General features: G+C 39.5%; 1 protein-coding gene across 12 annotated transcripts in view; it reads right to left on the bottom strand.

The window, feature by feature from the left end:
• TOMM20 (translocase of outer mitochondrial membrane 20) overlaps positions 1 to 10,932 on the bottom strand; it is a 112,501-nt gene that overhangs the window by 99,214 nt on the left and 2,355 nt on the right. For 10 of the 12 annotated variants that reach the window (XR_010830277.1, XR_010830269.1, XR_010830271.1 and 7 more), the window contains exons 2-4: positions 8,708 to 8,754; positions 7,903 to 7,984; positions 7,483 to 7,625 (exon numbers count right to left, since the gene is read on the bottom strand). Coding sequence is in view for 2 of the 12 variants with exons in the window: in XM_066994036.1 (XP_066850137.1) it covers positions 6,339 to 6,383; positions 7,483 to 7,625; positions 7,903 to 7,984; positions 8,708 to 8,754 (317 nt within the window). In the remaining 10 variants the exon portion in view is untranslated. Of the gene's footprint in view, positions 1 to 5,970; positions 6,384 to 7,482; positions 7,626 to 7,902; positions 7,985 to 8,707; positions 8,755 to 10,932 lie in introns of those variants that run through there. The other 2 variants (XM_066994036.1, XM_013200892.3) reach the window with 1 other exon arrangement.

Below are 10,932 nucleotides of genomic sequence, written 5' to 3'. Positions count from 1 at the left end.
CTGCTGATACAGAAGTAATAATAATATTTTCATGCTAAAAATTCTGCCAGCGCTAACGGCCAGTAGATGACATCCCTACAGAGAAGTTAAAAAGGACCCTTGGTCTTGTCAGACAACTTCTAACATAAGCCGAGGGGGCTGATGTTAAAGCTCTGGACTTTAGATGGAGAGAGAAAAGCACACGAAATGTAAAACAAATAGCAACCCCTCACGGTTATGCAAATTCAGCCGAGTGTCACAGCAAACACCCAACCTGGAGGAACTTGATAAACATGGGGGCTGCAACCTGGGGACAGACGGGGCTTCTCTTCTTTATATATGCAAAAGCTTCCATGTCCTTAACTCTAGGAGCTGGGAGTCTTCACTGCGGTAACTTACAGGACCGGGCGGTTACATAACGTCAGGTCAACGCGTGGCGAAAGTAAATTTCCATCAAAACCAAACATTGTTCCCACCGATAACGAGACACTGCTAGGAATCGATTAGGCATGTACTATCAGTTAGAAACACCACAGGAGACTTTCTCAAAGAACGTGCTTGCTCAGGAATCCCTTTTCTCCATTTCTCTGTTTAATTAGTCATTGCATTATAATTAACAAATCCATGCAATAATCATTGTCATTTTAATCATCACAGCAGAAAGTACATTACTTCTAATTAAACAATATTAAATACAACAAAAGATGCTAACCAGGTTGTTTCAGAGCTCCAGGAAATGCTCCTTTACATACGTGCCAAAACAGGCAAAGTTTAGTTTGTTACAGCAAATTTCTGTATCTTCCAGGCTACCTTACAGGGTGTAACACATCCAGATTGACCTAGGGAAGGAGGAGAAGCCTGGTGTGCAGAGACGATATCTTTTATTGAACAGCTCTACTTCTCTAGGTACTTGCTATGTTTTAAGCAGACTCCTAAGTATTTTTAATAACCAGTTAAATGCCCAGAAATATGTTGACTGACAACTACAGAGGCCGAAAACTTCCATTTACGTGTACAGCACCAACATACACTTTCCCCTGCAAACACACCCCAAGAAGCACAGAGAAACCACTTCTGAAGCGCGGGAATAGTTAAGATTTGGTCACAAGCCAAGGTGCCACTATGCTACAAAGAGCTGCCTCCTCGGCATCAGAGAGACCCCACCAGCTCACTTCATGTCAGCTACGGGATTGCCATAGCGTAAGGAGATTTTGCCATCTTAGGCTGAATTTCAACCAGCAACAAAACCGCATCCCATTACCAACTTATAACATCTTACCCCTTTTCTATATTTTTTTTTAGGGGGTGGGAATAGCCCTCCTCTCACAGCCCATCTCAGACAGTGCAACTCCAGGCTTAAGCTGGAGAATTTCTCCTCCACCCCTACTGCAGGTAACAGGAGCTCTCCTTTCACTCCTTTTTCAAAGCTCATTCAGAAAAACTACACCTGGGCAGGGGGAACTCAGCTCTGACATGCCGGGGAAGGAGATGCAGTTGCGTGTTGCAGAGCTTAAGCTGCACAATGTAGCTGGTTTATCTATATACCTGGTTTGGCTTGAGGGATGGAAGGGAAACCTTTCTCTTCATGTAACCACAACAAACAAAACACACAGGATTTAAAGTGCCAAAATTAGGTATCGGTAGAAACATCTGCCACTGCTGCCCCAGTGACCCTGTCTCATACACCGCACCGAATTTGTCTGGACAAAATGCTGCATTGCATCACCCCACGAGACGCAAAGATTCTTAAAATCAGGATTTTGCAGGGCAAGCTTGCACAGACAACGTGCAAAACTGCCCTCTGCTGTTTAGATTCAGACCTGCTCCAATAAACGATAGCGTGAGCAAATTCGGATTTTATAGTCACAAGGGTCCAAGTTGTGAAAAGATGCAGAACTAGCCGGCAGAAGCTGTTTTCTGCCTCCATGCAGAGTAGAAATTTCATGCTTGGAAGCCACTCAAACTGTCTCACAGCACGGACCGTCCAGGCGGATTTACAGGCTACAGCAACGCCGTTCTAGCTGCAACACTGCCCCATTCAGCAACCACCAGAGCGGGCGAGCACTAACGGACATCCCAAAGGTAAGGAGTCAAGAACATCCTCAGTGTGCAAGGGAAATGCTGGTAATCGTCAGCGAGGGCTGCAGGACATGCATTTATTAACCCATGAAATCAAGGCCTGACCTTTACAGAACAGGAACTGGAAGGACACCTGTGGAGTCCAAAGCTTATAGCACACAGAACTTGTGAGAACTCGTGATTATCAGGTTACAGCAGTGATCAGAAAACACAGAGTAGTGACCTTACCGAAAGATAGTAAATAATCTGCAAAGCGAGCACCTGTATGTCCCTATTGCAGGGAAAGAAGGGAAAACCCTGACTTTTTTTTTTTAAGCACAAATGGAAAGCTCTGTACTTTGAAAAAATTGCCCATTGTTAAGTTCTAGTCTAGATGGTTGGGTACAGAAACACGGCACAAGGGCCAGCTGCTCTCTGTGGCTTCACTCACGCATTCACGCACAGCACGCAGCGATTCCTGCCCTCTGAGAACAGCTTCAGATGTCCACACCTTCTCTGGGAAGCTCTGTTTGGGTACAACTGCAGAAAGCAAGTAGTTACCTCCACCACAAACTCAGTTTCTGGAGTGGCTATGATGAAAGCTACTCCAGTCTTTATGAACGAAGCACAGGTTTCAGCTCTCTGCAAGACACTCTTTGGGTCAGATCTGACTGCTGTGCAGACAGGCTGTTTTTTTGGTCACTGCCCAAATGAGACCATAACCTACACTGGACAGAGTAAACACGTAAATTAAAAAACAAAGCAAGATTTAGGTACAACAGAAGCCTTGAAGAAATGATTCTCTTCACATCAACCCTTTTCATATCTGTATATGTTTAAAAACTCAGAAGCTTGGGTGTACAGTACAACATGCCTTTGAAATACTCACTAAAAGCACTTAGTGACCACTTCAAAGATTCCCTTGAAGTTTCACTCATATTAATTTTAACACAATGGTCATGCAGGGCCAGTGTCAAGCCTAAGAGACTTTAAACAGACCATCAACAGATGTACAAATAGAATTTTAGAAAGATTCTTCTGGGTGCATAAATAGCTTGAGCTTTGATGATGACTGGCTGGCTGGCTGCCTCCTACACAGCAGGGCTGGGACTTCTCCATTTTTCAAGTTAAAGGCAACAATATTATTCTGTCATTCCCCAGGGTAAGGAAATTAGTGCCAGATGATTCAGTGTGTGCCTGATCACTCTGGTTTTGGATTCGATCCCATTATCTAAAAAACTTAATGGTGAGACATCAAACAAAGGTAGTCCTGCATGATCATAAAACTAGCTGTTTTTTGTTGGTTTTGGGGTTTTTTTTGGCTATAAAAGCTGCCTGAGAAGCCCATAACTGATGACAGGAGACTTCCCAACATAAAACTAACAGACCTCTGATCTCCTTTATGAGGAATCCTTTGAGGGGAGAGCCACAGAATGGAGGACGGCTCTTCTCTGGGAGAAAGAATAGTAGCTTTACCTGCAGTGAAGATTACAGATATTATCACCAGGAACTCTGAGCTCACCAGCAGCAAATCCTGCAATAGTTCATGTCCACCTTTTTTTAATTTGCACAGGCAAAAAGAAAGAGTATTATTATGCACAGCTAAATGCAACAGCATTACTACCAGAGATGCAGCAACATCCATCAGTACCACTGCACTTCCAGTGACCGGCTCCTTAGCTTATGTCTGAAACCAGTCCTAAGTTACAGCCTCCTACATCTGCGGGCTGTGCATGCTAGCGACACCAGTGGCAGCCCGCCACTGTTGGAGAAACAGCAAATTCCCATTCTAGACAGTATCTTCAAGTCTTCACAGTTTGTAAAGTTTTAGCTCATCAGATTTTGGAAACAAAAAAAAATTAAGCCTTAGTAAAAGGATTCAGCATCCCCACCCTATCAGACAAGGCACTCAAATCAGGTGTCAGAGCTTCCATTAGCTTACTAAGCAAGTACTTTTGGATTATAAGATTTGCGACTGTATCTGTACTTCTTAAGGCTTCATTTAAATCTATGTTATCTAAAATATCTAACTTTTCGGGATCAAGAAAACTAAAAAGGTTTCGAGTAACATGGGTGTCTAAAACAATTATTAAAGCAATGAACATTTGCAAACACAATCAGACAATCATCAAGTCTTCCATCAAAATCAAAGAACTGACATACAGATTTGCTAAAATATACTTAGTTCAGGAAAGCATTGCTGTAAGCTAAACCGTGAATTCAAACTGGCAACATTATACCAGAGCGTAGAAAGCTATTCGGGTTTGAAGGAAGGGTATCTTACGCTGTTTGGGTTTTAAGGCAGTTTGATTTACCTTGCATTTAAAAGATGAACCAAAAAGATATTACACTGAAATGACCACCGCCAGCAAGGATAGAAGGTAAATATGGGAACAGTTCTGACAGCATAACCTACGAATTTTTCCTAACTCTTCAAATTAAGAAGTAAAAGGCAAACTCCTCCAAAAAGCCCAAATGCACCGCATAAACACAGAACCTGCTGCAACTTTTTAGTTTTTTTATTAAATATTTTAGGTGCAGAATAACTTTGTCCCTCTAAACCAAAGAAAAGAGGAAAACAGTCATCGTCACCTGAAGATTACGGCTACTATGTTTTACCTCTACCTTATGTTACCCAAACAACTCAAGCACAACAGAAAGACTAAATTACAGCTGGCTATTCTAGAAGTTTTTGTTCATACCAGCCATGAGCCCCAGTATTTGTCCCACTACAGAAATTTTCAACAGCAGCTCAAATCTTGGGACACTATTTTCACCGGGTTAGTGGGGAAATATCTCCACAACAAACTGAATTGTCCAATCTGACAGACTCAGCAAAAGTCATTTGCACTCCTAAACTCTGGTGTCTGACTGCTAGATGACCACGAACTATCCACTCAACCTCTCAAAAATTCCGTACTAAGCAATTTCTGAAACTTTGAGACCTGTTTTGGAAGAATCTGCCTTTATAGAAACTTAAAGCAGGCTGAAATGAGACAGAAATAAATGGAAATGTTAACTAAAGTGCATTCAGAATATCGCTTCTGTTTGGACTACGCCATCTAGTACCTTACTAGTAATGTATTGGCATCACAATCACAAACTGTCAGCTGGTCTGTAGGACAAACATCCTAAAGCTAAGTCACTGTGCTGAAATGTAAAGCTACATTTTTAATTGTTTCTTCTGCCGCCTGAGTGGCCGTAGCACAAAACCAGAAAGTGGTAGAAGGTAGTCTGTTTTAATTTGAAATTTAGAGCACCCTACCCATGGAAAACGAGCACAAGTATTCTTTTGAAAGCACATTTGAGTCTATATGTTATTTGTCTCCTTTTCACTGTGTACTGAATCTTTACATGTTTCTAATTCCAGTAGCTTTAGCTAGTTTAGCCTGTTTATCAACATCTTACCTGTGTTACTTGTATCAGTCCAAAAATTTTAAAGGCAAGTGCCAAAGACTGTTAACAACCGTTTTCTATGGTCTTGAAAACTAGAGACTGAAATGTTAATTATCTTATAAAATGTTTCAGGCTTTCGGAAAAACAATCATTGTGCTCTTAAAATCTTTCCAAGGTTCTACTCCTAGCAGCTTTATTTCAGACACCTGCACTAACAGAGCTTTCCTGTTGGGCAGATACAGTTTTGCCTTGCATCACAACAGGTGTTATCGCACCTGACAAACAGATGTGTCATTCTTTCTGCAGCCAGTCACCTAGTACCATTCTGATTTGCATCTCTTTTTAAAGTGACCAGCTACAGCTTAAATGATCACACACCTATTTTTTTTTGAGAAATTACACGAGGTTTTTAATTAAAAGCATTGGAAGACCAGCCATAACATTAAAAATAAATTTTAATGTTAAGTCATTTTTAGATCATTTGCTCTGACACCCAAATGTTCTGAAATTTAAAGTAGTACTATAGGGACACACAAGTGCAGATAAATCTTTATTGCCATAACTTTGCTTTGTTTTTTTCAAAAATGAGCATTGGGTTTTCAATAGGTTGTAGTTTTATGTCTTTATATGTACAACATTACAACTGCATATTTTAATAACGAAGTTAGTGATACTTTGATAACTCAACACAGTGTATTTATAAAATGAATTCTTATCAAAATACACTTTTCACTGGGGTAATAAATAAAATCCTGCGAAACCCACCTACACAAAGTTAATTTTAACTCTGGTAGAACCCGATGTGGTACACAGTCCATTAACTATTATGTTTGCCCCTTTATCCCCCTACTGATGCTCATCTTCTGGGGTAAGAAAACACTTTTTCCCCCTGTTGTGGTGTGACCTCATTCAACATCATCTTCAGCCAAGCACTGTGCACTTACAATTCTCTGTAAGAAGGAGAAAAACTCATTCACAATTACATAAAATTGACAGTAGGCAACTGATTATCAACAACGTAATTTTACACTGAAAATTAAGCAGTGTAACTACTGAGCAAACTGATTAATCTGTTAAAAATTGTAATCTATTTGACAAAAGGTTTTGAAGCCAGTTCTGTAGAAATTATATACCGTGCAATACCAACCAAAGCCAAAGTCAGATAAATAATATCCTGTCAGCCTCAAGTGATGACCTCTGTGTGGTTTTTGGCACTGTTCTCTCATGAAACTTTTTTGCTCCATTGCTTCCCCAGACCTTTACATCTTGTGTATCCGGTGCTTTTCAGTGCTAATGATATGGACCTTAACCTGAAACGTTACCAGGCCTGAGCTGTAACGACAGCTGACTGATAAACGGCACTGAGTCTCTGCCTTACGTGAGGTAACATCACGAGGGAGCTCTCTTGCACTTCCAGAAGGTAAAACTTCTATTATTTATCTTAGAACAGACTCGCTTGCTAGCATATTATCAACATTACTTGCACAGTACCACAGTTTAAAAAGAGAGGGCATTTTATACACCTAGCTACCAGCACTTTTGTCATCAGGAACACCACTAAGCTTCCAAAACTGTCATGTGGTATTAGTTAACATCCCGTGTTGATAGCTGGCCCAGAAGCAATAGTGTAGCAGAAACAACAGATCCATTCTGATAGACTTTTATAGCACTTACAGGTACTTATATGTAATTAAAAAACTGAAAATCAAGACCCAGTGCAAGAAAGGTATCGCTTTTCTGACATGCGACTTCTATCTGGAAAACAGTGGATCTGCTTATACACTAAGATGCCTGTAGATGTCTCTGCTTTGGAAGAGCTTACCATACCCTATGCATAAGAAAAGTTTTCTGTTTTGCCCTGCTTGCTATCAATGCTGCATGATATCTTCATAAATATTTTTAAATGTTTTAGGTTAAAGACCTTCTTTTAATCTAACTGAACCTATACAAAAAACACGTTACCAAAAACAATACTCAAGGCTGATGTAGTTGATGACAGAAGAAGTTTAATTAGTTTTCACCCTTAACAACAGGGAATGTTTCACATACCTGGCTTATTGTAGGGAGCTTAGTTAGAAGCATCTGAAACACTGGTGGTGGAAGAGTCTGCTGTAGAACTTGTAGTAGCTGCTGCGGCTGTCCACACACAGCAATGGCATTGGTCAAGTGATCAACACCTTTCTCATATTCACCTGCACGACAAATCATGTTTTGAAATCAAACTTCTTCCAAAGGATGAAGTATTTACATAAAGCATTCACCAACAGTGCATTACTTAGAATCAATCTGTGCGTTTGTTTTCTCCTCCCTTGTTGACGCTTCTCAACACAGAAGGTTAGAAACGAGCAACCAGATTTTCTTAGCTAAATCTGACTCCCAAAAGACCTTAGTGTACAGAAATCATTTTCTAGAAAAAGTTAAGAAAAATTATTTTTACAACTTACCCTTCAAAAAAATTTATGCTATTACCTTGAGCTAGTAGTTCCTCGCCAAGCTGGATCTCCTCAAGAAAAAACTTCTGAACTGCTTCAGCATCTTTCAGATCAGGCAACTGTAACACACACAGTAAAACTGAAGCTGGCCCTTAAACATTAGTTAATAATTTAGCAGAAAACATTCTCAACTGAAACCAAACATGCGCAACCACACTTTTACACTGAAACTCACAAAATAAATTAAAAGTATCACCATCAAGTTAAACTTACGCAGAATGTTTTTGAAAATCAGACTCAAGTCTCAAACCACTGCATCGCGCATTCATAGAGGGACAGAGTCCGAAATACCTCTACTCAGTTTATTATGTATAAAGTTTCATAGCAAATAAAAATTCTAAGTAATGTTCATTGCAACTATTAAAATCAGTTAAGATATATTTAACTCTTCTTAAAGGATCCATTGGCAATAAGGAAAAAGAGAAGCAGGTCAAATTCTTACAGCAAAAAACTCCCAAATTCAGCTGTAGCTGTATCCCATCAATGGCTTTTAAATCTGAGAAGTACTTATGGACATACTACAAAGAGGAAAACACCTTCAAGTCACACAGTAAATGTTATACTTTCCAGTATTAGGCCTCTATTTCACTTGAAAAGGGAACAATCGTTTCATATGGTTATTTGTGAAATTTTAAAAATATCTAAAGACTGCATATTTGCAGAAGTGTTCGTAATGCCAGAGCTGAAACAGACAAGCTACCCTTTAAACAAATTTCACAAATAAACCTGGTATAAATGAAACATCTTTCAAAATAGCACTGCGTTATTGAGCACAGTATTACCTTGGAAAGCCCTGCTCTCTCTTTGGCAAGCTTCTGTTTCTTCCTTCCTGTAAGGATAAAAATATCATATGTTTTTAATTTGCAATTTAAAAAGTCTTCAGATTATAGTTCTAAACAGTGAACAAGTCAAAGTTATTTTCGAAATAAGAAACGGGGAACATATTCCAAGCACTGAAGACTGAACACAAGATTGCAACCCACTCTCTGCAACAGAATATTATTTAGAGGCCTAAGGAGGGCTGGCGCTGACACACGGACTCAAAACAACAGTCCTTCTGGTGGCTTTGGTACACACCAACCGCACAGGGCCTGTAGGAGGGCATACCTCGTGCACTACACAAGCGCTGGGAAGTAAAGGGAACCAGACTAACACAAGATTTCTCTACGTGACTTTCTAGCAACCACGAGACACGGAAGAGCCGCTATCTAACCTTGAGCCGCTTTCGCTTGGAAATACACGGAGCACCACCAAGAGAAGCTTTAGCAGGTGGCAGCACATACGTGTACTTTCCCAGCTGTTTCGCAATAGCACGGGCTTGGGAACTAGTCAAAGAGGTGGCAGCATCTCACCACCCTGCTGCAAAAGCCATACGAACGCATACGTTCCTGAAATTAAATACCCAAGGAGAGCAAATGTTTACAGATGGAACAAACATTTACAGACTTAATCATCCAACCTGAAGGCATAACGTTGATCTGCAACAGAAAACTGTAGCACTCCAGCACAACTAGTGTAATTAAAATGATATATTGCTTGCTTTTAATGCAGTTAGGCAGGTATAGCAATACTTTATGGCAGCAGTTATTCATGCCAAGAATAATTGTCCCAATATAATTACCGCAATTCGAGGGATTTTCTTAGAATATTTTTTGTCATTTGGTTCATCAACTGAAGTAATTACACCAACGTAACTTTTAAATGCAACCCGTGGTTAAATAACTGTACTCTTACTATTTGTCCTCAAAGTCTGCTCTGTGAACACCTACACTGATGAAGAAGAGCTGTCACACAGTCCTGATTTGTCTTCTGAGACACTTTCACACGCTGGAAACACTTCCAAGTAATATGACTGCAAGTTTTAATGGTTAAGAATTTGAGACTGTCCACATGAAGGACACAATCAGGAACCCCTTCCCTAGCACTGACAATGCGATGTCTGAAATTTATGGACTAGGTCAAGCATGCTTTTTATAAAGGGAATTCATGTTTTAACTACATGGATCACCCCTGTATTTTCTATGATGCCCTAATAACCTTTCGTACTTCAGTTTCTACAATATGTTGACCTGTGTATACTATTCTGCAACATCATACACAGCAGTATTTTGTGTCATACAGAATCCTAGCTCAGTACAATTAAATGATTATAATTGTTTGCAATATTAAAGACAAATTTGTCTTTTGAAAGTTTTGAAAGTGCCTTCGGTTGGCCCACTTCAAGTTTGTGTAACTTAATGCTTTAGGAAAACTTGAAACAGCACTATACCATATACAGGCATACCAGTTTTCCTAATACACTCAGTCTCAAAGATGAAATCAAAATGAGGAAAAGAAATACAACTGGAATGTTTCACTATAAAAATAAGCCACAGTGCAGCTGTAGTGCATTCAGGAAAAACATCATTGAAAGTACACAAGGAAACTGTGCTTTCTTGACAATTTCTAAAAATTACATCTACTATCAGTCACCAGGTTAAGCATTCAGAGATAAAGAAATAAGGACATACACTGGCAACTACAAATTTTTAATAAAAGCTTTTGACTGCTGATCACAAACGTATGAAATCACACACTTTAACCAAAGACTAATGTAGAAGAGTGTTAAGAATCGCCAAGATTCTAAGATTTAACATCATTGATCTACAGAATTTTTGAGGTCTGACTACCGTGCAATTTTTCTTACTTTTTTTAAAAAATGTGTTTTACAGGGCTTTTTATAAGTTCACTAGCTAAAAGAATTAAAAAAAAAAAAAATAGCTCTGAAGTATATGCAGGAATTCCTCCCACACTAGTTTCCAAAACTAAATTTAAAATATCTTCAGAACAAGAGCCAAAAGTTACATTTAAAATACATCAGAAAAAAGCAGTGGCTCAGGGAAGGAGGGAGAAAGAAGAGCAACTTTCTGTTTTACCTCAAGGATCTGCAAGAAAAGGAAAAACCTCCTTCTTTTCTAAAGACATCATTGCAATCTAAAAAGGGAAGGGACAAAGCCTTAGCCATCTT

This window comes from Anser cygnoides, chromosome 3 (assembly GCF_040182565.1).
Source record: "Anser cygnoides isolate HZ-2024a breed goose chromosome 3, Taihu_goose_T2T_genome, whole genome shotgun sequence".
Classification (NCBI taxonomy): domain Eukaryota; kingdom Metazoa; phylum Chordata; class Aves; order Anseriformes; family Anatidae; genus Anser; species Anser cygnoides.
Note: the sequence above shows the minus strand (reverse complement) of the source record. Positions and strands in the feature narration are given on the sequence as shown.